This window comes from Saimiri boliviensis, chromosome 21 (assembly GCF_048565385.1).
Source record: "Saimiri boliviensis isolate mSaiBol1 chromosome 21, mSaiBol1.pri, whole genome shotgun sequence".
Classification (NCBI taxonomy): Eukaryota; Metazoa; Chordata; class Mammalia; order Primates; family Cebidae; genus Saimiri; species Saimiri boliviensis.
In genome coordinates, this window is record NC_133469.1 from 5,307,896 (window position 1) to 5,335,446 (window position 27,551).

The 27,551-nt window shown below is 55.6% G+C and overlaps 1 protein-coding gene and 1 pseudogene across 5 annotated transcripts in view; one reads left to right on the top strand and one right to left on the bottom strand.

Annotated features, from left to right (window-relative positions):
• The window catches only part of GRAMD4 (GRAM domain containing 4), an 83,227-nt gene that overhangs the window by 50,298 nt on the left and 5,378 nt on the right, over positions 1-27,551 (bottom strand). The window contains exon 1 of one of the 5 annotated variants that reach the window (XM_074391143.1): positions 21,018-23,754. The exons of 2 other annotated variants lie outside the window; for them this stretch is intronic. Coding sequence is in view for 1 of the 3 variants with exons in the window: in XM_010343319.3 (XP_010341621.1) it covers positions 12,976-13,037 (62 nt within the window). In the remaining 2 variants the exon portion in view is untranslated. Of the gene's footprint in view, positions 1-12,975; positions 15,422-21,009; positions 23,755-27,551 lie in introns of those variants that run through there. 2 more of the 5 variants (XM_074391142.1, XM_010343319.3) reach the window with 2 other exon arrangements.
• LOC104652160 (U6 snRNA-associated Sm-like protein LSm5 pseudogene) lies at positions 23,833-24,021 on the top strand (annotated as a pseudogene).

The window sequence follows — 27,551 nt, forward strand, 5'->3', positions numbered from 1 at the left end:
CTGCATCCTAGCCCTCTGTGCCTCCAGCAGTGGGCGGGGCTGACCCACATCTGCTCCGGTCGCCCTAAGTACTGCAGGGGCTGGAGAGCCTCGAGGGTGGGTTTCTGCCCCGCCGTTCACCAGATCATCTGGACTACAGGCATGCAGTGGGCATGCAGTGGGTTGCGGCAGCCGGACGCCAGGCCCTGGCTGGCCACAGCTGTATGACCTCAGACAGGGGCCCCTGCTCAGGGCTGTTAGAGGACGCCATGACACAGTGCCGGAAGGACTCAGCAACCAGCCCAGCCAGCAGCAAAAACAACAAAAACACGGCCCTACTCTCCAAACAAGTCTTTCACAAACGCTGCTCTCCTGTTCCACACATCACCGCTGCATGGCCGTGGGCGCCGGGGAGGCGGTGCTGTCTTGCAGGTGTGGGAAGCCAGGGTAAAAGGTTCCGAGACCATCCCAAGACCCCCAGTCACTATGAGCTCCCGAGCAGGGACCCAAGCCCAGGGTCCGCAGGCAGGGCAGGAAGAGCCTGTGGGTGAGCAGGGGCTGTGGGCAGGAGAGGACCACAGCACCCAGAACACAAACAGGGGTTCAGCCTGGGGGCCCGGGAGGCAGGAGACCACGTCAGGGAGGGCGCAGCAGCCTCCAGCCGCCCCCTGGCCACCACAGCTTGTCCCTGCCCCAGCTGTGGGCAAACCAGGCAGACTCCCTCTGATCCCATTCCTGGGCCAGCCCCACAGCATTGAGAGTAAGGTTCCCTGAGTCAGGCTGCCCAGGTCAAGCCCAGTCCTAACCCTCAGTCTCCAGGTCTTTAGGTGGAGGCAGCAGGGGCACCTGGGCACAGGTGTGAGCTCAGAAGCCCGTCTCCAGGTGACCTGGGCCTCAGTCCAGGCTTGCACCGGCTTGGTCCTTGAGAGGACGCCCCAGGCGGATGAGGGCTGGCAGCACCTGCTACACAGGGTGCGTTCTCCGGACCCAGCACCATGCCCTCACTTCCCCCGGGCCCCCCGTGCACCCGAGCCTGCTCAGCACCACAAATCTCCTGACACCAAGGAAAGAGGGCCTTTCTCCCATAGGCCAAGGACATCATCCAAATCTGGCTCCACAGCAAAGCATCCGTGATCAGTAAACCGCAGTAACAGTGACAATGACAATAACCACAGGACCATCAGCCAGCCTCAGTGGTTCACACCTGAAACCCCAGACCTCTGGGAGTCCAACGCAGGAGAATCGCTTGAGCTCAGGAGTTCAAAACCAGCCTGGATAATACAGCAAGATCCCACCTCTACCAAAAATAAATTAGCCGGGCATGGTGGCGTGCGCCTGTGGTCCCAGCTACTCAGAAGGCTGAGGCAGGAGGATTGCTTGAGCCCACCCCTCGGGTTTCAGGAGTTCAAGGCTGCAATGAGCCATGATCGCATCACTGGACTCCAGCCTGGGCAACAGATCGAGACGCTGTCTCTAAAAATAAATAAATGAAAATAATGCCACCAACAGTTCGACCCACACCTCAGAAGGGCAGCCCCTGCCCAAGGAGCCTGTCTCAGAGGGCACAAAGCAGGATGAAAGGACAGGAGTGACAAGTCCCCGCCATGTGCATCTCCCCTGCCAGGTCTCAATCTGCCTAGTCACAACACTGAAAGGAAGGAGCATTTGTTAAACCAACTGACAAATGGGTAAACCGAGGTTCAGGGAGGCAGGGTGAGAGAGAAATGGCACAACAGGAACATGAATTGACTCTGCTGGACTCCACTGCCTGAGCTTGCTTGAACCTCAGGATAGCCCCAGAAACAGCTCGGCACCATTCACCCAACCCTCCCCAACATATGCCTCTATTAATGCACCCATCACCCTGTATGACAGCTCACAGGCCCCTCTGCCTAGAAGCCTGAATGGGGACCCTGGCAGAGGGACTGCACAGATGTTTATTTATTTTTTATTTATTTTTTGAGATGGAGTTTCACTCTTGTTGCCCAGGCTGGAGTGCCAAGGCATGATCTTGGCTCACCGCAACCTCTGCCACCCAGGTTCAAGCGATTCTCCTGCCTCAGCCTCCCAAGTAGCTGGGACTACAGGCGTCTACCACCATATCCAGCTAATTTTTTTGTAGTTTTAGTAGAGACAGGGTTTCACTGTGTTGGCCAGGCTGGTCTCAAACTCCTGACCTCAAACGATCCACCCGCCTCGCCCACCCAAAGTGCTGGGATTACAGGCGTGAGCCACCACGCCCGGCCTGCACAGAAGTTTATTTAAACAAAACAAAGCTGGCAAGAAAACCTACGTTTAGACACAGGTAGGCAAGCAAAAGCCGCTGTGTTGTAGAAGCAAATGAACGAGGTAACAGGAGCACGTGGAGGGAGGCATTTCTAGTGGAAACATTTTTTTCCAACCCTCTCCATCTCTCTTAGCAACCGGGGCTTGGGAATATCCAGCCAGTGAGGTGGCTGCAAGGAAGCCCTTTCTGGATTCCCTGGATTCGCCCTGTCTTCCTGCCACTGCCCTTGCCCGGTTTCCTGCAAGCTGAAAGCTGTCTGAAAGCAGGCTGTTCCCCAGAGACGTTTCGGCCTCAAAGGCTGTGGCAGCGGGAAGGCACAGGGAGTGGCTCCTAGGTGGGGCTCGGCAGACCATCCTCAAGGCTGGGCGGTGAGCAACTTCGGCCCAGCAGGCCACAGGGCCTCTGCAACACCCCGACGCCGCTGCAAACGGGCATGGCGGCATGCAAACCAGACATCATTTACAAAACAGGCAGAAACAGGTGGCAGCGGGCAGGGTTGGCCCATGGGCTGTGGCTGACCATCCCTGTCCAGGGTCCACAGATGCCTAGCAGAACGAGAATGCTCACAGGAGCCCCACATCAGGGGCAGGGCGGACCGGAAGGCCCCACAGCCCTCGCCAGGCACATGGGTGCTCCTTTCGGTGGTCCACGCATCACACATTCGTGCGTGGGCCTTGCCACCATCCAGTCCTTTTGAGGAAAGGGCTGAGGAGCAAGGCATGGTTCCTGGCCAGGCTGCGGCAGCCTGGAAAGTCTCCAAGTTCCTGGGGGCAGAAGAAGCTTGCTCAAGGATCCCACGTGCCACCAGCCACCCTCCTGTCCCACCTGGGCAGTAGCCCGGGGACTTCTCTCCACCATCCCAGGTCCCACCCAAGGCAGAGGAGCCAGCAAGGAGGGCGCCACACTCAGGGGTGCTGGGAGGTGAACTGACTTGGGACAGCCACCAGTGTAGGCCCCACCCACACCTAACAGCAGCCGGGTCACCCCTCGGGTTTCAGACAGGTGCCCCTTACCGTCCAGTGACAAAGGACAACACAGTGAGTGAGACTTCGTGAAGCCAGGAGCCAGCCCCAAGCTCTGCCTCCTGCCTGGGGTGCCCTGGTCCTGGGGGGCAGGCCCTGCTCAGCCGTTCCCGTCCCCAGAGCATTCCCACTCCACAGTGCAGGATCCGGCGTGCACGTGGGCCTGACCATCGGCGTGCCGTGTCCCTGGGGCCCAGCACACAGCCTGGCACCAGAGAACTGGCAGCACATGAATGGCCAAGTCAGGTGGATGTTAAAGAGGTTCCTGGTCCCTGGGCAAATCTAGTACTGAAGGAAACCCACGTGGCCTGTCTTGAAAGAAGCCTTTGTGCACCTCCAAACCACGACCTTCCCTTCTGTCAACTTGTTTTTTAAATGTGGCCCAGCTGAGGTCAAAGGGCTCTGCCAGGCCTACGGAGACTCTCCCACACGGACCAAGCCCTGGGACACGCAGCAGGCCCCAAGCACCCTCTGCGTTGAAGGAAGCTCACGGCCAGGAGAAGGCGGACCCAGGCTCCTGCTCGCCGGGCAACGGGACCGCCCGAGGCCAAGCCGGTCCAGACAGGAACCAAGGCCACTCAGCAGTCTGCTGCGTATGCCTTGGCCGCCAAACCCAAGGTCCAAGAAACACAAAAAATATGTTTTGGGCTTTTTTTTTGGAGACAGGGTCTTACTCTTTCATCCAGAATGAAGTGCAGTGGCACAATCACAGCTCACTGCGGCCTCCAATTCCTGGCTCAATGATCCTCCCAACTTAGCCACCAGAGTAGCTGGGACCACAGGCACTGCCACTGCCCAGCTAATTTAAAAAAATTTTTTAGTAAAGATGGAGTTTCGCTATGCTGCTCAGGCTGGTCTCAAACTCCTGATTTCAAGCCATCCTTCCACCTCAGCCTCCCACAGTGCTGAGATTACAAGCATGAGCCACCACAGCTGGCCAAGAAAAAACACACACACACACACACACACACACATGTATTTTTTGAGATGGAGTTTCACTCTTGTTGCCGAGGCTGTAATGCCGTGGCGCAATCTCAGCTTACTACAAACTCCACCTCCCAGGTTCAAGTGATCCTCCTGCCTCCACCTCCCGAGCAGCTGGGATTACAGGCACCCGCCACCATACCCGGCTAATCTTTGTATTTTTAGTAGAGACTAAAAAATACAACATGGTTTCGCCATGTTGGCCAGGCTGGTCTTGAACTCCTGACCTCGGGTCATCCGCCTGCCTCAGCCTCCCAAAGTGCTGGGATTACAGATATGAGCCACCACACCCCACCCAAAATAATATTTTAAAAGCAAGATAAAAAAAACCCCAGGTCCACTTCACACCTGTGGCCCAGGTAACACCTGCCAGCTGGGGTGCTCTGATAGTCCAGTCTTACAGAAGAGTCTCCTGACAGGCCTGGGAGCAAGGGCGGACCTGATAGAAAACAGAGAAGCACTTGTTTCCACTGCAGGCTGCAGGCTGATCGGGCTTGCCAAGGGGCAGCTCGCCGTCAGGTAGGGACTAGGGAACAAGAGCACGGGGCAGGCAGGACATCTTAGAGCTGCAGTGCTGCACGTCCAGGAACAAAAGAACGGGTGGGAGCAGACGAGGCTGTGCTAGGGCATCTGGTCCCATTCTGAGCACAGCGTGGGGCGTCCTAGCCAATGGCTGGAAGAGGCCCGAAGTGGAAATACCAGTTAGGAAACCATGGCCAGGCAGAGGAGAGAGGGCGGTGGCTGGGACTGGTGTGGGCAGCGGAGATGGAGCCAAGCTGGCATGTCAGGATTCATCCAGGGACAGCGAGAGCAGGGAGCGTCTGGCAAATCCTCTGACATCCCATGTTAATGGTGGCCATGGCCACGCTTCATAACGGACAGTACTTGCTTCATGACTCCTGGCCACACCTTGCTCAATCCCTACACACCAGCCTGTGGGGGGCTGGGTTCCTGGCTTCCCTACACCTGTCTCCAGCCTGGCAGGTACTAAGAACCCATAACTATTGGCTACTATTATTAGGACCCTCGCTCCTTTCTTTTGAGATGGAGTCTCGCTCTGTCACCAGTCTGCAGTGCAGTGGCGCGGTCTCAGCTCACTGCAACCTCTGCCTCCTGTGTTCAAGCGATTCTCCTGTCTCAGCTTCCCAAGTAGCTGGGATTACAGGCGCTTACCACCACGCCTGGCTAATTTTTGTACTTTTAGTAGAGACAGGGTTTCACTATGCTAGCCAGGATGGCCTCGATCTCTTGACCTCGTCGTGATCCGCCCACCTCGGCCTCCCAAAGCGCAGAGGCGTGTGCCACCGCGCCTGGCTGTGACCCCCGCTTTTTAAAGACATAAGGAAACCGTGACTCAGGAAGGGACATCACATCCATCACAGGTGGAGGGTGGGACCCCAGGCTTCACTGCTCCTGCCTACCCAAGGGGCTGGGCTGGGGGACCAGGGGCGCCAGGCCGTCAGAGAGAGGCAGGGTCGGCAGCAAAGCTCTGGACTCGCTGTATTATCAGGCAAATGCTCTGGCCTGGTCCCAGTGCCCCCAGCCAGGGAGGGTAAAGCACAGCCATAGGGGCCATGGAAAACTGCGACGGTTCCTCAAAAAATGAAACAGAATTACCCTACGACCCAGGAAGCCCACGTCTGGGTACATATCAGAGAACAGAAAGCAGGGCCTCAAACAGGCACTGGCACACCCGTGTTCACAGCAGCGCATTCACCCAGCAAAAGGAAGAAACGACCCATGCGTCCGTCCAAAGAGCCAAGGAGCCCACGTGGAGATGCCGCCACCAGGGAAACGCGCACCAAACCCAGGGAGAGACCACTCCACAGCCACGAGGACAGCATGATTGAAAACTCAGAAACCAGCAAGTGCTGGCGAGGATGGGAAGAAATTGGAGGCTTGTGCGCTGCTGCACGGAGCACGGGACGGACGCTCTGCAAAATACTAAAAATAGAACTACCATGTGATTCGGCAATCCCACTGCTGGGTCTCCTGAAAGAACTAAATGCGAGGTTTTGAGGCCGTATCTGTGCACCCATGCTCGCTGCGGCATTTTTCCTAACAGCCAAAAGGTAGAAGCCACACGAGCGTCCATCAGCAGAAGAACGAATAGCCACATGCAGTCCACCTACACCATGGAATATTATTCAGCCCTGAAAAGGAAGGAAATCCTGACACTTGCCAGAACCTGGGTGAACCTAGAGGACATTATGCTTTGTGAAATGAGGGAGTCATAAATGGACAGACACTGTGAGATTCCACTTATCTGCAGTCCCCAGAGGAGTCAAAATGCACAGAGACAGGGTATGGACTGGGGAGTGTCGGGGGTGGAGAGAGGCTCTGGAGTGGCAGTGCTTGATGGGGGCGGAGTTCCAGCTGGGGCAGATGGAACGTTCTGGAGGTACAGGTGGTGACGGTTGCAGAACAGAGTGAATGTGCTTAATGACATGCTCAGAAATGGTTAATGCGGTACATTGTGTTATGTGTATTTTACCACAATTTATACAGAGAGAGAGAGAGAACTGATCCTCTCTGAAAAATCTACAAATTGAATGTAATTCCCCTAAAAAGAAAAACAACAGATTTTAGAAGAACCAAGACAATCTGGATCTAAGGTTTTCAGGGAAAAATAAACAAATCCAAATAGCCAGGAAAACCCTGAAAAGCGAGACTGACGGGGGGAGGCCAGCCCTGCCACACGAAGGCGGTGGGGAGGCAGCCATGCCGAAAGGACGCTAATGGCGCATGAACAGAGAGCAGAGCCATGAGAAGGTACAGAAAGACTCAGATCCAATCACAATCAGGTGCATGAGATAAATCATCTCACCAATCACGTTGGGACATCTAGGAAGCTACCTAAAAAAAGATAAGGGGGCCGGGCGCAGTGGCTCACGCCTGTAATCCCAACATTTTGGGAGGCCGAGGCAGGCGGATCATCTGAGGTCGGGAGTTCAAGACCAGCCTGACCAACATGGAGAAACCCCCGTCTCTACTGAAAATACAAAATTAGCTGGGTGTGGTGGCACTTGCCTGTAATCCCAGCTACTCGGGAGGCTGAGGCAGGAGAATCGCTTGAATCCAGGAGGCAGAAGTTGCTGTGAGCTGAGATCACACCATTCCACTCCAGTCTGGGCGACAAGAGCAAAACTCCATCAAAGAAAAAGAAAAAGAAAAGGCTGGCTCCGTACCTTACACCTTCCCAATATAAATTCAAATTAGACCAAAGATTTGAATGCAGAACAAGGAAAGCGTTAAGGTAGCAAAGGCGACCCTGAGGGGCACTCAGGACCTCAGGACTGTACGAGGTCTGTCCTAGCAGGACGACAGCACAACAAAAGAGAAGATACATGATGCTAAAAAGACATTTTACAAGGCAAAACCTCCGTAAGTAGTCAGAGATGAATGATAATCTGGGAAACATACCACAAAGGATTCATTTGCCTGCCATGGATAAACATTCCAACAGAAAAATAGACAAAAGGCCAGGCACCGTGGCTCATGCCTGTAATCCCAGAATGTTGGGAGGCCAAGGTGGGCAGGTCGTGAGGTCAGGAGTTTGAGACCAGCCTGGCCAACACGGTGAAACCCTGTCTCTACCAAAATTACAAAAAGTAGCCAGGCATGGTGGCAGGCACCTATAGTTCCGGCTACTCAGATGGCTGAGGCAGGAGAATCGCTTGAACCCGGGAGGTGCAGGTTGGCAGTGAGCTGAGATCAGGATACTGCACTCCAGCCTGAGTGATGGAGACTTTGTCAGAAAAGAAAGAGAGAAAGAAAGAAAGAAAAAAGAGAGAGAAAGAGAAAGAAAAACAGAAAGAGAAAGAAAGGCAGACGGACAGATGGACGGAGGAAGGGGGGGAGGGAGGGAAAGAAAAATGGACAAAAGACAAAGGTAAAACAAACAGCTCATCAATTAACCTTCACTTATAATAATGAGACAAATACGATTTTTTTTTTTTTTTTGAGACTGGTCTCACTCTGTGCCCAGGATGGAGTGCACTGGTACGATCATCTCTCACCACAGTCTCCATCTCCCAGGCTCAGTGATCCTCCTGCCTCAGCCTCCTGGGTTGCTGAGACTACAGGTGCACGCCACTGTGCCCGACTAACGTTTGTACTTTTTGTAGAGACAGGGTTTTGCCACGTTGCCCAGGCTGATCCCAGGCTCCTGGACAACCTGGTCTCCCATAGTGTTGGGGTTACAGGCTTCGGTCATATGCCCAGCCAAGAAATACAAACCACACTGCCTTCAGAAACCCATTCCCCAGAAGACTGGCAAAGAGACACAGCATGTGGGTGTGGGGTCTGGGAACACAGGCTCTGTCTCACGTGGAGAGTGGCGTGGGGGGAAATTTTGCAATATCCAACAAAACGGCGATTTCACTTCCAGGAAGCTTTCCTAGTCTCACACACACACACACACGAAGGCAGCAGGGCAAGGCTGTCTCCGGTATCATGACAGCAAACAGGCTGGACCCAGCCACACAGGACAGTCCACAGCGCAGCCCCACAGCCTCGCAAGGAGCCAGAACCTTCGTGCACACTGCCACGAAGAGCCCACCGCTGACACGGTCACCTGCCAGCGTGTGCCCGGCCGTGTGTGTATGGAAAAGGGGAGGAGGGGAGGAGAAAAAAGGCAAAGACAGAAGCGTGCCCGAGAGCTGCCCCGCAGAGGCTGGCGTGCAAGCAGGACCGATGGTGGCCTCTGCAGACACGAACCGGGGGCTGCAGCCATCGGGAGCCCGGACCCACGGCGAATTTGAAATCCTGAAAGCATCAACTATTCTATAGCAAGCTAAATTTTTCAACTTAAAAAAAATGTTTTTAAAAAACTAGCTCGGCATGGTGGCATGCGCCTGTAGTCCCAGCTCCTCGGGAGGCTGAGGCGGAGGAATCGCTTGAACCCAGGAGGCGGAGGTTGCAGTGAGCCGATATTGTGCCACTGCACAATAGCCTGGCAACAGAGCAAGACTCCACCTCAAAAAAAAAAAAAAAAAGTTTTCTAGAGACAAGGTCTTGCTCTGTCACCCAGGCTGGAGTGTAGTGGCACAACCACAGCTCACCACAACCTTGAACTCCTGGGTTTGTGGAATTCTCCCACCTCAGCCACCCAAGTAACTAGGACCATGGGTATATGCCACCATGCCCAGCTAACTTCTTTTTTCTTTTGAGATGGAGTCTCACTCTTGCTGCCCAGGCTGGAGTGCAGTGGCATGATCTCACCTCACTGCAACCTCCGCCTCCCAGATTCAAGCGATTCTCCTGCCTCAGCCTCCGGAGTAGCTGGGACTACAGGCACGTGCCACCACACCCAGCTAATTTTGGTATTTTTAGTAGAGACGGGGTTTCACCATGCTGGCCAGGCTGGTCTCAAACTCCCCACCTTGTGATCTGCCCGCCTTGGCCTCCTAAAGTGCTGGGATTACAGGTGTGAGCCACCACACACGGACTATTTAAACATTTTAATAAATAAGAAAGATTAAAATAAAAACAAACAAAAACCCCAAAATACCCTAACTCACATAGCAGAGAATCTTGCCTAAGACCTAAACCAGAGGTTCTCAAAGCGTGGCCCAGGAACCCTGGGGGTTCCTTTTCGGGGACCCACAAAGTTAAAACGATTCCAGTGATAATCCTAAAATGCTGCTCGCCTTTCCCACGTTCGCCCCCTGGCAGCTGCATGGTGTGACGTGGCAGCTGACGGGTTACAGAAGCCAGCCAGCGTCTTCCGGCAAACCAGACCCTCAGCAGGGCAGCAAAACATCAGCGCCCCTCTTCACCAATTCTTCTTTTTAAGTAGCGACCTTTTTAAAAAAAAAAAAAAGATATGCTATTTATGTTAACATGTAATGGATTTATAGTTGCATGTTTCAAAACTTAATAAATCTTTTAAAATTTCTTAGTTTTAACTTCTAACAGCAAGTAGCAATGGAGACAACAACCCAGATGCAGGAAGATACGCCAGTGTCCTTAATCGCTTGAGGCTGGCAGGGGCTCGGAGACCTGGGCTTCGCACCTGATGTGCGGGACGCAGCTGCAGCCTCACTCCGCTGCCCCCTCCACACCTGCCTGGGCCCCGGCGGTGCCTCCCCCACCCAGCATCCCTGCTCCTCTTTTGGTAAGGACTCTGCTCTCCACGGGGAACTGCCCATCACACGGTGAGGGGCTGCCAATCACAGGCTCTGCTACATGTCAGCAATGAAGCTACAAGGGAAGCAGAAGGAGCGTGGATGCTTAAAAAGCGCCGTGCCAGAAAAGGCGAGACCAGCGACCTGGCCGGGGCACCCAAAGCAGCTCCACACAGGCCCCTGGTCCTGAGTCAGCAAAGCCCCCCTCTGCTTACGCAAGCCTGTGGGGACCCTTTCCATTTTGCATGCCCTCTCTGCTGGGGCTTTGGGAGACCCTTGGCAGTGGCCCGTGTCCCACCACTGGAACAGGGTGACAGCGCCAGGCAATAGCTGCGGGCACTGGTCACAGGCAGCTGTCTGCCTTCGCTCACAGAAGGGCACAGGTGTCAACGGCCTTAAGAAATCAAGGAATAAAACAGTCGATTCTCAAGACAGACACTTGGGGTAGAACACATTTATGACGAAAGGACTTCCGCTCTCCGCAGGACCCTCTGACAAATCAGTTTGTAAACAGTGAGCTTCCTGGTGGCTTTAAGGCAAGATCAGATTCACAGTCAGCCACCTTATGGACACCCCTCCAGGGAGAAACTTCCGGTAGCAAGACACACCTACAGTTCTTACTGACTCATGACTGAGGAGTCCCCACGTGGGAAAAGCCTTCTGAGCCTCACCTTTCTGCAGAAGCAGTCACACCTCACAACACGCCTTTGCTCCAGCGACAGCAAACATGGAACCCGTGGGCACATGGGGCCTTCATGCTCCACAGCGCTGACTTGCGGAAACGTTTCAGTCTCCATCTCCCAGACAGACCAAAATGCTCATTTCAGAGAACAGAGCTAATACGTTAAATGCGGGATGCTAGGTAAATTTCCACTGGGTAACTTTAATTCTCAAAAACACTTAGTATCTAAAAGCACAACTATGAAATAACTGGCTCAAGGTCTGAAAGGCACCAGCCATCTGCGAATTGCGTAACTGACAGCACAAGGACTCTCACACACGGGCCCTGCCCGTGCCCAGGGCGGCTCAACAGTAGAAATACCTGGGCCCCCCACTGGCCCCATCTGTTGACACAGGCTCCGAAAATCTACTTTTTGTGTGCTCGGGATTCTGTCAAGGTCTTGGGATGTCCTGATCTGACCCTCCATCTCCGTCACTGCCTCTGTGTTAGACAGTACCCTAGGACCCCCATCCTCCTCCAGGGGTGCTGCACGGCACTGAGCTGGTGGGCACCAGAGGCCCCCAGAAGAGCTCACAGCCCTGTCACCCCTGATCTGGGCCCTCTGGGTGCGGGGCGGCTCCTGTATTCTGCGTCATCCTTTTCCCACACACCTCCCCTCCTGGCTCCCCTTCTTTCGGTCCCCCTGAAACCCACCATGTAGCTAATAAGGGTGCCCTCCAGACAAGGCCAGCTCCATCCTTCCCCGCTGGCCCACACCTGGCTTCCAGCAGCAGCTCCTAGTTCCGATTCCAGGTATTTCAGCCCTTCGAGGAGCTCGGAGCTGCACCACAGGCCCTGTCTGACCTCAGGGTCTCCCTACCTACTGAACAAGCTCCTTCTCCCAAGGAGACCCCCATATGCCTCAACTAACCAGATTCTACCACCTAGACCCATGGGTGAGCCAGGAGCCGGTGGTCAGCAAATCCAGCCAGGAGCTGGCGAGAAAGCAAAAGAGGCCTCCCAGCCAGCACTCCTCCTGGACAAGGCCTTACAGCTTGCGTAATTACAATCTTGCATGTTCTTTGCATGTACCCCAAAACCTAAAATGCAATTAAAAAAAAAAAAGAATCCTCTGACAGCAAATGACAACTCCATCCACCCGCTCCTGCTCTCCATCCACAGACACAGTCCCTCACTCCACCTACCAGAGCGGCAAAAGACACCCACACATCTCGCTAGAATTCTCATTAAATTTTCATCAAAAACAGGCCACTCGGCCGGGTGAGGTGGCTCACGCCTGCAATCTCATCCCTTTGGGAGGCCGACGGGGGCGGATCACTTGAAGCCAGCAGTTTGAGACCAGGCTGGCCAGCATGGAGAAACCCGTCTCTACTAAAAATACAAAAATTATCCGTGCGTGGTGGTGGGCATCTGTGATCCCGGCTACTCAGGAGGCTGAGGCATAAGAATCACTTGAACCTGGGAGGCGGAGGCTGCAGTGAGCCGAGACTGTGGCACTGCACTCCAGCCTGGGCGACAGAGCGAGACTCCGCCTCAAAAAACAAAAGAAAACAAAAAAGGCCGCCAATGCCCAACCCTAGTGGACTAAAAAGGTGCAACTCACCAGGACATGCCATCCTGCACAGTGTTCTAAAGGCAAGATCTACAAGCAGATAATGGCAAAAACAAAACAGAAACCTGTCTGTCTCCTAGATTTGCCCCCAGAAGGGTAACTTGCAAATAAACCTGTACTTGTTTTTGTCCTAATTAAAACCATGCCAGAAAACAAATCACCTGAAACTTGAGCGAGTGATCGAGGGAGAGAGGGAGGGAGAAAGAGAGAGAGAGACAGACAGAGACAGAGAACTGCCACTCCACGGAGCTCCTCCGGGTCTAAACCAGATTTCAACTCACCGCATCATCTCATCCCCATACGCCTTTGGGGGCTTCATCTCATTTTCTCCTCGAGAGAACATAACCTCCTAAACGTCAAACTGAAAGAAACCCTCTTTAAGACAGCCTTGCTCAGCAGCATGCCTCCCACCAGGAGGGGCACAGGGTACTGGGCAGGAGCTGGTGTGTGCACCACCTCAGGGCCCGCACCTGCCACCCGCAAGGCTCCAGCAGCCAAGGAAGCCTCTCCCTCCTGCTGGAGCCACTTCGCAGTCCTCCAAGTCAAAAGACCCAAAGGTCTGGCTGCAGATTCCCAGGGGAGGGCAGGACTTATCAAAAGCAGGCGTGGAGACCTGGCTTAACCAGTCAGGCAGGCTGACGGATGGATGGGCACTGAGAAGGGTGGCTCACCTGGAGGCTGGAGGGTGGCTCACCTGGAGATGGCAGCTGAGCCAGCCCTGTAGCTGTCCAAGCTCTGCAAAGGAGTGGAGGCCTCTGTGACAGGTGGAAAAAAGGCCCCAAAAGAATGCTGCTGTGAAAGCCTAATCTCAGCCAGCATGGAGGCTCATGCCTGTAATCCCAGCACTTTGGGAAGCCAAGGCCGATGGATCTCCTAAGGTCAGGAGTTCAAGACCAGCCTGGCCAACATAGTGAAACCCCATCTCTGTTAAAAATACAAAAATTAACTGGGTATGGTGGCACACGCCTGTAGTCTCAGCTACTCAGGAGGCTGTGGCAGGAGAATTGCTTGAACTCGATGGGTGGAGGCTGCAGTGAACTGAGATTGTGAGATTGTGCCAGTGCACTCCAGCCTGGGCAACAGATCGCATGAGACTCTGTCTCCAAAAAAAAAAAAAGAAGCCTAATCCCTAAATTCCGAAAGGAAACAATTCTTCTATCAACTGGTTCATCTGAGAAGAGGGAGACCATCCAAGTCCCTTGTCAAGCACTCAATAGCCCAGGAGGCACTGGCACCCACTCACAGAGGGATGGTGACAAGGACTTCGGGCCTGTGGCCAGAACGCCCTGGAGTCCCCTGCAGGACCCTGCAGAACAGGCCGCCAGGGACATCTGTCATCCTGGCCACACTTAACTTCTGTGGAAACTGATGGCTCTCAGCCTCATAAATGTGATTTCACCAGTAAGACTCCAGCCCCGATGGCACGAGCCGGCAGCCAGAGTCCCTAATCCACGGGAAGCGGGGGCTGGGCCCAGCTAGTCCTTGTCCTCATGGTCGATCCAGGCAGCAGAGAAACCGCAGCAGACAGCCCTGGCCTCCCGTCACGGTGCGGATCCAGAACTATGCACAGTGATTCCAACAACGTGTCTACAGAGTGAATTATGAGAAAGTGAACCCATCCTAATGTGCTGAAGCAATGCTTCCAGCATGGGGAGCGTCCAGGGTCTGGCTGCCCGTCCACCAGGATAGCAGCTCCCGCTCCTCAGCCTCCCTGGGTGAACTGGGAAGGTGATCGAGGTACAGAAACGGCACTGGGCGTTAAGGCCGGGGACCTGGAGGACCCCACTTAGGGGCTAGCTCTGGGATCTGGACAAGTTATGTATCACCCTGGCACCTGCCCGACGGGGTGCTCACCTGCCCATGTGGTCACCTGCCCGTGTGGCCTGGGCTTGTGGTTCTCTGGGTGTTCACATGTTGACTGACCCCTTGACCGTCCTCAGGGGTCCCTGTGATGATTCAGAGGGGCAGCTGGAAAGGCTGTTCTGGGGGCTGTGGGGGGCGCCCAGAGGGTCAGGGCAGGAAGAGGGGTCTCCCAGGGGTGTGTCCAGAGCCAACATCACCTGGGGCTGAGCTGCCTTCAGGGGAGCCTGTTAAAATGTGCAATCCTATCACCTCTGCACCCCATACCCCTACTGACCACCAGGCCCAGGACATCAGGACCCCACCTCCCCTTTCCAGACACAGGCCAGGCCATGGGCTGCAGGATGAGAGCCCTGTGGGTGGGAGGCCTCTGCGTGGCATTAAAAGGAGACTCACAACCCAGGAAGACACAGTCAGAGGAAGGAGCACCTCCAGAGGCAGCCAAGTTAAACACCTGTCCCAGTGACTAGTCTCCCCCATGCCCCCACCTGGATCGTTCCAGAACCCTTCTGCATGGAGACCTACTGCGTCTCATGGTCTCTATCTAAAGTCAGTTCCCATGCCCGCCCTGGGATTGAAAACATGCCCCTCTTGGGCACCTGGCACTGACTTTACCTCCCCAACCCTGTGTGTCTCCCAGGGAAGGGCACACTCTCCCAAGCCCGTCGGCCAGCCGCACGCGGGACTGGGGTCTGGACCCCACTTCCCAGTTGCTTTGCTTCGAGACCAAGCTATGAAGTCTGCAGGAGGCAGGCACAGCAGGTACCATGGTGACTGAGCTGGACTCAGAGCAGCAGAAACAAACCCTGAGTCAGAAGGCCCAGGTCCCAACGCACTGGTGACCAGCAGTGGACCCAAGAGTGGCAAACCACAGATGGCAAAACCCGTGCTGGCCAGGCCCGAGGCACTGCAACGCACTTCAGAACATGCAGGGTGCCCCTCCCCACCCCTGGCCCTGGCTCTGCCCCTGCCCCTCCCCCCCCCGGGCTTGCAGGGCACCAACCCTCCCCTCCCTCCCAAGAGCTGCCACCTCCTCGCTCGGGACCAGGACGGCCCCAGCCTCCATCTCCAGTCTGGCCCTCCCGGACCCCAGGGCAGGACAGATGCCAGGGCCAGCTGTCCTGACACCAAGCTCCACTTTACCCCTGGACATCTCTGTACCTGAAACCTCCTGAAACAGCTGCCCCCCCCAACACCAGAGGTTCCTCACCCCCTACAGGCAATGCTCCTTCCTCTACCAAGGGCCCCTTAGAGGGCAGAAGCCTCCCCCTACCCTAACCCTCCTCTGGCCACTGCCCCCAACACCCCATAAATGCCAAGGATCACTGAACACACCTGGCCCCTCACACCCGTGTGCTTGCATTCCTGCCCTGGCCTAGAATGCTCTTTCTCTATCATCACCCACCCCACCCGCCCACTTCCACCTGTCCTTCCACAAAAACAGGGGCAGGGAGGTGGGGCCCGCCAGGCAGGTATGGCCTGTGGGCGGAGCTATGGCAGGTGACAGCGTGGACCTGGGCAGGAAAAGGTGTGTATGGGGAGGCAGGGAAGCGAGAGCACAGGACACACAGGGCTGGGACAGGAGCCGGGTGTGGGCAGCTGGGGAGTGGCTGGCGGGATGCTGGGTATCAAGGCTGGCTTCTGCTTGATGGTGAGCCCAGACGTTCCCATTATATTATTAAAAATAATGAAAATATGGCCGGGTGAGGTGGTTCACACCTGTACTCCCAGCTTCTCAGAAGGCTGAGGCAGGTGAATCGCTTGAAGCCGGGAGGCAGAGGTTGCAGCGAGCAGAGATCACGCCACTACGCTCCAGCCTGGGTGACACAGTGAGACTCCATTTCAAAAAAATAAATACATAAAAATAATGAAAATAGACCAAAGAGGACCATGCACAGACCCAGGGCAGCAGCACAGACCCCAGGCCTATGACGTGTCCCATTCAATGCACCAGAAGCCCAAAAGATGAGAAGGGAAGAGGACTTAGCTCTCAAGCCTCCCTTAGAAACCTGCCCCAGCACTGAGCAGCGTGTGGCGGGAAGTCACTTATTGCCGCGATGGCCCCTCTGCCTGCCCGCCATGGGACTCTGGGTGGGCCCTGTGGCAGGGCTGTGGCGGGCCCAGCGGAGGAGAGGCACTCAGAGAACACCTGCCAACCAGTCAAGAACAACAAATCCCCTTCCCTGCCCAGCTGCAGAAACTGGCATGCCTCTCGTCAAGACCGCCTGCAAAAAGGGCTGCCCGCGAGCAACTTCTGCTGAACACGCGGTTCTGCGGAGAAGGAAGCGGACAGGGGAGAATCCCGTGACGCTTCAGCAGGCCTCAGAGTCAGAACCTGGAACTCCTTCAGCGTTTCAGTACAATTTACCTTTCTGCTTTTGGTAGAGAAAGGTCTGCAAATCAAATAACAGAGTAAACGAGGTCTCGACGTTACTTAGGCAAACATGTTATTCTCAAGTATTTGAGAACGGTGTGGATAAAATCAATTCCTTTTATGTTTTTGTTCGAATGCTTTCTTTTTTGAAAGCCCGCATGGAGAGTTCTAATTTAGGTTATGTTGGTGAACCAAAATAATCACAATGTGGGGTTTATGTCTTCTAATTATATAGAATTTAGGACAAAATATTCATGTAAGTGATTCTGGAATACTTTATAAATAGGTCATACAGGCAATTTTTATTGCCAAAATTCTTTCAACTCAGTGCAGCAGAGTCAATGTCTCCATGTAGAAAGCAAGGCGGGTGGCCAGCAGCCCACAAATCAGCCGACACTGGGGTCCGTAGAGCCCCTTGCAGGGTTGGTCACCATAAATGTGGCCACAGAACTCCAAGACTCCTGGGAGAGAAATCTGCTTCTGCAGGCGTAGAGGATGGGGCTCCTCCCTGGTCTGACGCAGTCCGAACAGTGACAACATTCAGGAGAGAGACTGAAGACAGCCCCTCCCAGCTGTGAGTTCACAGCACAGCCCAGTGGGGCTTCCTCACCTTCCTCGCCATGACCCAGTGCAAACAACTCACTTCATTCTCACTTCATTCTACCGCATACTTTTTTTTTTTTTTTTTTTTAACAGGGTCTCCTCCTTATGTTTCCCAGGCTGGCTTCAAACTCCTGGGCTCCAGGGATCCTCCTGCCTTAGCCTCCCAAGGAGCTGGGAGCACAGGCACACACCACTGACCCAGCTCTGCTATGCTTAATCATACAATTAAGTAGTCAACTATTTAAAAACGCCCGCTTGCTTCCATGATGCCCTCGACAAGTGCAGCAACCTGGGGGCAAGCGAGAGGGCCTTGCTGCGTGGCGCCTACTGGCGCAAGAGGGGACATACCAGTCCTGGGCTGGGCCCCAAGGTTCCATTGATGCCACGGACCCTGGGCACGGCTAACTGCAGAGTGCAGGAGGTGGCCTTTCTGAGGGATGCAGCCTAGGACTTCACCAACGTCCGCTGGCCTCTGCCTCATGGAGCTTCAGTAAATTCAGCAAAATGAATTTGGTAAATCTGTCCAGACCAACAAACCCCAATTTTCTGATGCTTTTGAGACAAGGTCTCACTCTGTCGCACAGGCTAGAGTGCAGGGGCGATCACAGCTTACTGCAGCCTCGATCTCCCAGCACTGGGAGAGGTCTCCAGTGCTCCCGAATCCCACCCACCAGCCATCTTCCCTCAGCTCCCCAATCAAAGCCCCTACCAAGAGGAATCTCGGCCGACAGCCATCCATGTGGCCCCAGGGCAGTCACGGCCAGATTCCCAGCTCATCAGCCCCTCTGGATGCAGGAGGCACAGGGCTGTCCAGGCAGGCCAGCAGGGGTCTCGAGACTCGTGTCAAGGGAGCCTAAGGACCACAGGGATGGAGAGGGCGGGGCCAGGGCTCCCGGGGCAGGCCTGGGAAGGAGGACGGAGGAAAGGGTGGCACCCCGCAGACCCAGGAACACTGGCCACCCCTGCCCCCCAACCAGGAACATCTTCAGATCGTTCATTCTCCAAAGGCAACTGATGGCTAAGACTGTGAGGGACCAGGGTGGGGCCTTTTGAAAGCTTAGGCTGTGGCTGGTCAGAGGCCACAGCTCCCGTTTTGCCCTCTACAGTGGTTTGGCCCACTCTGCAGATACCAATATAAATGGCACTTGCCCAGGGAGGGCGCTCCAACAAGCCAGTGGGGCTGCCCCGCATCCACACAGAGCTCAGCAGGCCTGCCACCCCCTGCCCTTGCACGATGCTGCCTGGAGGGATGGAAGAGGGATAGACAGACAGGGATGGAGGTGTGTGATCCCAGCTCTGCCCCTGCTGACCCACCGGCTCCTCACCCATCGAGTTGTGGGGGACGCTGGGCAGTCACTAGGGTTCCATGCTCCCAGGTTCTGACAGCAGATGGGTGTGGCTGGGGCTGGCTCCCCAGCGCCCGCCCACCCTGAGTCACAGCTCTTGAAGTCGAGTTTAGAGAAAGACTCTGGGACGGCCGTAGCCCTGATGGAGTCCCATGGAGCTGCCTGTCCTCCCCAGCCCCAGCGGTTCTCAAGTAGATGTCACCCGCTCCCTCCCCACCTGTGCCCCACCAGACCAGGCCCTGGCCCCCTCACTCCCCAGGCCTTTTGCCAGCCATCCTGTGAGGTGACTTTGTCTGCCCAGACGGGGGAGGAACAGGGGCCGTGTATCATCCTCCTGCGGTCCCGCCCCCATGCCCAGGCTTCTGGGGCACATGCCTGTTTCACTTCCTCCCCACCAAACATCTGCCACCTCCACCAGGTGGTCAGGCTCCGGGGGCCAGCAACCACCAGCAGTCAATTACACCCGTTTCAATTCTACCTCGGGCCAGCGCCTCTGGGTCCCTCCCTCCTGAGCTGGGGTTGGCTGAGCGGACCTGCCTAGGTTCCTCCCACAGGACAGGACAGGACGAGACGGAGCCCCCACCCGCTGACCCCCATCCAGCCCGCTGACCCCCGTCCAGCCCACTGACTTCCACCCGCTGACCCCCATCCAGTCCGCTGACCCCCGTCCAGCCCACTGACCTCCACCCGCTGACCCCCATCCAGTCTGCTGACCCCCGTCCGGCCCGCTGACCTCCACCCGCTGACCCCCATCCAGTCCGCTGACACCCGTCCGGCCCGCTGACCCCCGTCCAGCCCGCTGACCTCCACCCGCTGACTCCCATCCAGTCCGCTGACCCCCGTCTGGCCCGCTGACCCCCATCCAGTCCGCTGACACCCGTCCGGCCCACTGACCCCCATCCAGTCCACTGACCCCCGTCCGGCCCACTGACCTCCACCCACTGACTCCCATCCAGTCCGCTGACCCCGTCTGGCCCGCTGACCCCCATCCAGTCCGCTGACCCCCGTCCGGCCCGCTGACCTCCACCCGCTGACCCCGTCCGGCCCGCTGACCTCCACCCACTGACCCCCATCCAGTCCGCTGACCCCCGTCCAGCCCACTGACCCCCGTCCAGTCCACTGGCCCCCTGCCCGGCCTGGGCCGCCTGCCTGGCACGCTGCTGGGCGAGGCCCTCCCACTCAAGCCTTTGTCAGCCCCCTGACTATGCCCCTAGTTGGAAGAAAAGGGCTACAGAAACCAAGCTGGGCACTGAAGCTGGAACAAGACCCCGAAAGGCCTCCACCTCCCAGAGCTGATGGCCGGCGTCACTCTGGACGGCTGGGCTTTCGGAACCGCCTTCCCCTTCCCGCCCCCACACACCTAAACCTGACAGTTTCACTTCTTGGGTGGAGAACCTGTGAAATGATTCACACACCTCGCTGTGGTCCTAGCATGGTTGGGGACACAACGTCACCGTCTACTCTGGAACCCCACATCACTGGCTCATCATAGCCCAGCGGGCACACACGCGCCAGATCCCAGGGGCCTCCACTTTCTCAGGGTCTACTCCTGCTGTCAGCTGAGCGTTCCCCCAGGCCAGGGTTCCATCCACCTCATTAGGATTCTGTGTTAAACAAGAGGCCCTGGGCGCATGCGCTGGGAAAGCACTCGAGGAAGTTGTGGCCACCAGCACGGGCTTTGCCCAGCGCCAAGGGCTAGTTACAGCCCAGCTCTTCCTGGGTGAGAGGCTGGGTTCTGGGACGCTGAAGGGGTGTGGGTATTGCTTCAGAGTTTTTTTGTTTTTGTTTTTTTTTGAGACGGAGTCTCCCTCTGTTGCCAGGCTGGAGTGCAGTGGTGTGATCTCAGCTCTCTGCAACCACCATCTCCTGGGTTCAAGCAATTCTCATGCCTCAGCCTCCCGAGCAACTGGGACTACAGGGTGCATGCCACCATACCCAGCTAATTTTTTATATGTTTAGTAGAGATGGGATTTTACCATATTGGCCGGGCTGGTCTCTAACTCCTGACCTCAAGATCTGCCCACCTCAGCCTCCCAAAGTGCTGGGATTACAAGCTTGAGCCACTGTGCCCTGCCCTGCTTCAGAGTTTGAAACGCCAAACTCCCCACCCAGGGGCAAAGGTCAACACACACCTTCCTACCTCTGCCGATCCAGGTCCCAAGTGCCCTCGGACTGCAAGGCCTCGGCTCTCTCCACGTCGGCCGAAGGGCAGAAAGATGGAGGACCCTGCAGGCCTCACTGCTCAGATAAGGCTCACCCCAGTACCACTTTCCCCGGCAGACAGGCAGGGGCTCCCTTCAACTCATGTCCCAGGAGGGGCAGCAGCCAGTCACCCTGAGAAGCTGAGGCCTCCCCACCCCAGCATTTCAGCCATAGCAGAGCCCTGTAACCAGAGAGGACAGAGCCCCGCCAGGCCAGCGTCACCCAGCAAATGCCTCTGACCATCACACCAGACTGAGCCCGCCCACAAATCTCAACCCAGAAAGCAGGGAGGAGCCAAGGGGGCCCAGCGAGGATTGGGTGGGGACGTGGGGTGGTGGGGAGGAGCCAGGGCAAGTAGGGAGACATGGTCAAGAGGGAAGGAAGCAAGCGGGCCCCAGGTAGGGGCATGGGACCAGTGGACTAGCCCCCAAGCTGCATTCCCAGCCCAGGATGGCCCTGGCTCCTGTGCTCTGTTCCAGGCCCCAGAATGGGGGAGCCAGGCCAGTTCCACCTCCTTCCTCAGACACAGCCCAGAGGGTTGGGGAAACGGGGTTGTGGGAGGTCCGAGCCCCATAGCACAGAGACTAGGGCCTTCAGTGGACACAGGTCCCAGGTGCCCTCAGAGTTGTGTAAAACAAGGAGCCAGGTATCCCACTGCACCGAACATGTGGCTGGAACCCCAGTCCTGGCACAGAGGAGCTGCAGGCACATGCTGAGTGGGTCTCCGGGAGCCTTGCACAGAGGCTGACCTTTAACAAGCTGACCTGAGAGGCCCCCACGCCAGCCCTAGCCCGGTCCCAAGCCATCCCCACTTCCACGTCCTACAAAGGGCTCCTGTGCCCCTTCCTTATTCCTCCGGGGAGCCCTCCTTGTTGCTTCCTCCCCACTGGGTCAGCCCCCTCCCCATCCCACAGAACAGGCTCTCTTCACTGTCCCACTCCCAGAGGCTCCCTCCCACCATGTGTGTCCTGAAGGCAGAAGCATTACTCAGGCGCCCGGGACAGGTTGTAAGCCGCCAGGACCCCTCATGGGGCCATTGAACACAAGGGTGAGTGTCTTGTCTTACAGGCAAGGGCCTTGGGGTGCTGTGACCAGAGACTTCTTGAGTCTAGGGCCAAAGTTAACCCAACATCAAGAAGCAAGACAGGCTCCACGCAGATCCCCAAAATGCCGCCTGGAATGGACCACGGACGAACCAGCAGACAGGGAGTCACCGCTGGTTCTCTGTTTTCCCAAAACTTCTGCGAGGGCCTGAAGCATTCCTGCATGAAAGACGTTTAGCAAAAGGGCCAGCAGATGCGGCTCTATAGATCTTTTCAAAGGCTGTCCCCTGCCAGGGTGACAAGTTCAGAGGTGGAGAGGGGACAGACCTGGCCAGGATGGAGTCGGAGATCTGTCTAAACTCTAAAGCATCCCGCCGGCTGCCTTTCTCCTCCGTGCCTGAGGAGGCCAGACTCCAGGATGCGTTCTAAGTCAGCCCCACTTTTAGGTCTCAAAGCAATGCCAGGCCCATGCCCGTGCCGCAAAGCCCGGCTGACTAAGCACAGCAGGGAAGTCCCCTGTTCTCCTGCAACTTCCCTCCCATCTTCCTCTAAGTCATGGAACCCTGTTGGGGAGGCGGCGGCCCCTCCCCAGCCCCAGCCGGCCAGCCGTGCTGCAACAGCACACCGGGAGCCCAGGCTCAAGGCCAAGGGGTCCCACTAACAACTCCACTCCCACTATGCAGACAACCGGGACTAAGACTGTGTGATGAACGGCAAGTGATGGGAGTCTGGCTTTCCGCTGCTGGGACTGACATGTATTGATCAGCAAGAAAGGAGACCAGAAAGATCCATGTAGGAGCTGGATCAGAGTTCATCACCGGTGTGAACGCACGCTTCACTCAATACAGGTACAGGAGGCTACGCATGGAGGCAGGCAGAGACACGTACATACATGTGCATTGACTCACATGTGCATGGCCAGTGTGAACTCGCACCGCACTCAGCACAGGACAGGAGGCTACACACGGTTGCAGGTAGAGACATGTACCTACACGTACATCAGCTCGCGTGTGCATTTCCTAGCTGTTGGCTGAGAGGGCCTAGAGGCAACGACACCCCCGGAGTCATTAGTGCACCTGCTACCTGGATCTTGGTTTCCGATTCTGCTCTCCAGTAAAAGGAACCCAGGCTCCCTGGAGAAGGGGCTGCATAAACTCATAAATGGGCAGAAGAGGCAGACCCCACTGCAGAAGATTGCCACATCAGTGACGCAGCCACTCTGCCCTCAAGGAGGTGTGCGTGACTCCCCAGCCTTTAAGTGTGGCTGGGTGTAGTAGCCTCTTCCCAAAGGCAACAGAACTGGAGGGAAGAGACACAAGAACCACTGTGAAGACACCCGAGAAACACACCTCAGCCGGGTAGCCAAGTCAACACCAGCAGCCGTGGGTCACCTGGATGACATGTGCCTGGCGTGATGTGGTAAGAGGGCACCGCGCCCCTTAGCAGGAAGGCCTTCCTCCCGCGGCTAAGCTGGCGCCCCAGTCTCACCGCGAGAAACACATCCAAACTCCAACAGAGGAATTCCAGTTGTCCAAACAGACAAATTCCTATGGGTGGAGATCCCACAATATACCTACTATTTCCTAAGACTGTCAGAGTCGGCAGACCACTTCCGGCGTGGCCGTGGCGGCTAATGCTACTACGAACCCGTCGCAGCTGCTGCCGTTAGAGCTTGTGGACAAATGTATTGGATCAAGAATTCACATTGTTATGAAGAGTGATAAGGACATTGTTGGTACTCTTCTAGGATTTGATGACTTTGTCAATATGGTACTGGAAGATGTCACTGAGTTTGAAATTACACCAGAAGGAAGAAGGATTACTAAATTAGATCAGATCTTGCTAAATGGAAATAATATAACAATGCTGGTTCCTGGAGGAGAAGGGCCTGAAGTATGAATGAGTTTCCTTGGCTTACACTAGATTCTGTTTTGTCTTATAATGACAAGAAAATGGAATTTCTTTTTGCCTTCTGTTTAAATCCTATAAAGCTAAGTTTCCCGTTAAAGGGAAGTGCTTTGAAGATGTGTACCCATTTTTGTAAGTTAATCATGATTATTCTGGAAAAAAGAAGAGTTTCTTCTTTGAAGATGAAAATAAAAGTGTTTTTGGTTAAAAAAAAAAAAAAAAAGACCATCAGAGTCATCAAAACTAAGAAAAGTCTGAGAAGTTGTCAGAGCCGAGATGAGCTTACAGAGACATGACGGCTAAATGTCATCTGGGACCCAAGATGCAGTCTTGAAACAGAAAAGGACACCAGGTGAAAGCTAGGGGATCTGAACACCCTGTGTGCTTTGGCCCATAACAATGTATCGACATTGGTCCATGGATTTTAACAAGCCATCGCACTGAAGTAAGATGTTCATCACAGGACAAACTGCAAAGGTTGGCAAAGATAATTCGGAAATTCTGTATTATCTCTGCAATTTTTCTGTAAATCTAAAACAGTTTTTTATTAAAATAGAGTTGGCTGGGGTGGTGGCTCATGCCTGTAATCCCAGCACTTAGGGAGGCTGAGGTGAGTGGATCACGAGATCAGTAGTTCGAGGCCAGCCTAACCAACATGGTGAAACTCCTCTTTAGTAAAAATGCAAAAATTAGCCAGGTGTGGTGGTACACACCTGTAATCCCAGCTACTCAGGAGGCTTAGGCAGGGGAACTGCTCAAACCTGAACCCGGGAGGCAGAGGTTGCGGTGAGCCGAAATCACGCCACTGCACTCCAGCCTGTGTGACAGAGTGAGACTTCCTCTCAAAAAAAAAAAAAAATAGAGTTATTGGCTGGGTGCAGTGCCTCACACCTATAATCCCAGACTGTGAGAGGCCAAGGTGGGTGGATCAACTGAGGTCAGGAGTTCGAGACCAGCCTGGCCAACATGGTGAAACTCCGCCTCTACTAAAAATGTAAAAATTAGCTGGGTGTGGTGGTGGGCGCTCGTAATCCCAGCTACTCAGAAGGCTGAGGCAGGAGAATCACTTGAATCTGGGAGGCAGAGGCTGCAGTGAGCCAAGATCACACCATTGCACTCCAGCCTGGGTGACAAGAGCAAAACTCCATCTCAAAAATACACACACACACACACACACACACACACACACACACAGACACACACACTATTAAAAACAAAAACTCAGGCTGGGGGGACACAGGCTCCGGGCTCACTCCCCAGCTCTGCCTGAGCACCTATGAACACTCACAGCTAAACCCTGCCCCAGGTACCCCAGAGGACGCCGAGTAGAAGCCTGGAGATTCTATGACATATACTTATAACACTGGAAGGATGACCCAGGGACAACCGTGGGCTACGGGGTGAACTGGGGAAGTCCGTGAGAGCCGTGTGCATGGGGCCCAGGCCACAAGCATCCTCATCTGCAGCCATACACGCCTGACAGATGCTGTCCCCAGTGCTCCAGGCCTGAGAGGAAAAGCAGGGCCCTGCCCTCTAGGAGCTCAGAAGACAGGCAGGTAAACGGACAACCACGGCAGGCGGTCAGCACAGGGGCAGGGGGCCAAAAGCCAAACCTGAGGGAGTGGGAAGGCCCGGAAGGCTTCCTGGAGGCAGCTGAGTAGAGTTCACGTGAATGGCAAGGATGGAAACATATGAGTCATGAGATGGCATGCAGTGCCCTGCACATGGTGGGTTCACAGCATGGGAAGTGTGAAGAGCACTATGTCAGCCAAACCAACAGAAGGGGCTGCTGTGAACTCAGACCCCTGGCACTTAGGAGGCAAGGCGAGCCCTCCAAGCATCCTGACAAAGGTGGTCCGGGGGCAGGGAAGAGGTGCCACACTCCAGGAGGGGCACCGCGCCCAGCTCAGCCACTGCACGTGACAGCACAGATGAAAACACATCCACGCGGAGTCGGGGACGCCGATGCCAGAGGCCACAGGTGGTCTGAGTGCTCTTGTATGGAACACCCAGAGAAGTAAGAGACAGAAAAGAGGAGGCTGGGCACCAGGGGCAGGAGGAAGGGTCCAGAGAGTGCCTACAGCGTCTAGAGGGCACGGGTCCCTGTTTCAGTTTCAACGGTGGTGATGGCTGCACAGCGTGGTGAATGTATGGGAAGTCCGTGAACTGTGCACTTTAATGAGTGTGTTGGATGGTGTGTGAATTACACCTCAATAAAGACTGACAAACACACCTCAGCCAGGTGGCCAAGGCCAACACCAAGAGCGAGGAACAAACAAACTCGTTCCCAGCCTGGCCCCTGGCCTCACCCCACTCCACAGCCCAGCTCAGCCCCGGGCCAGGGTCCCGGGGTAGCAAGCACTCCAGGTCACCGGACACGAGCAGGGACCCCTAATTTCAGGATCCCACCTTCTAGAAGGGAAGCGTGGTAAACAGTAGACAAAGACAACCAGAACTGCAGGAAGAGGCGAGCAGCGACGGCAGAGGGACGGCCTCCCAGGCGAGGGGACGTGGAACAGGGAGATGCCAGAGCTAGCCCACAGGGGAACCGTCTGAGAGAGCCATTTCCTGGAGCCTCCTAACTGCTCTCTGCCCAGCATTCAGTTTCTCCCACCGCAGCTTCTCAGGAGTCTGGTGGCACCGGGGTCCTGAACAGAGTCTCTTGTCCCTCCCGTTCGCCAGAGACAAGAACGATTCACCCAGCACAGGGCTTCATGGCTTCCCAGCACCCCCATGCTCTGCCTGCTCGGACCTTGCTTCACAGAGGGCAGTGATGGGGCCACTGCCAAGTGCATCCCAGAAGCCCTCACTCCTGAACCACCCATGGCCTCCCCACCCAGCCCCAGCCAAGGCCCCAGCGCTGCTCCCCAGCGACCTGCCTCCTCTAGGGAAGTGGCAGCCAGGCCTCCCCACCCACCTGGGCCTCCCTGTGGGAGGTGGTGCAGATATAGCCACCTCAGGCCAGAGCCTCCTATACCCTAAGCCAAAGCTCTCGTTTACAGGTTACCAAACTGAGGCCCAGAGAGGTTAGGTGTCTTGCCCAGGAACACACAGCAGTAAGATCATGAGTGTTCTCCATCTAAGCCCCGTGCATATGGGGCACTGGTTAGCAGCGCAACCCACTGGTCCAAACCCACCTCTACCATGCACCGACCTGTGGCCCCAGGGAACTGCCGAGCGGCTGGCTCTGCGGGGCTTCCTCCTGTGTGAGGCTCAGCTAACGAGAGCACCTACCTCCAGCTGTTATGAAAATACATCATGTAACAGGCTTAGAGGGCTGCCCGGCCTGGGCAGGACATGCTGTCCACAACTTGCTATTTACTGCATGTGTGACAGCAAAGAGAGAAGTCTCATCACGACTTCAAGTTTATTGCTTATATTTCTCTCACGAAATCCCTCTTACAGGAGAATTATTAGGAAGGCAGAAGGCTTGCAGTGTTTACGAGCACAGCCTTCAGAGCCAAACGACCCATGTGCAAATCCCAGCTCTGCTCAGGAGCTAACTGGGGACTCAGACAAGC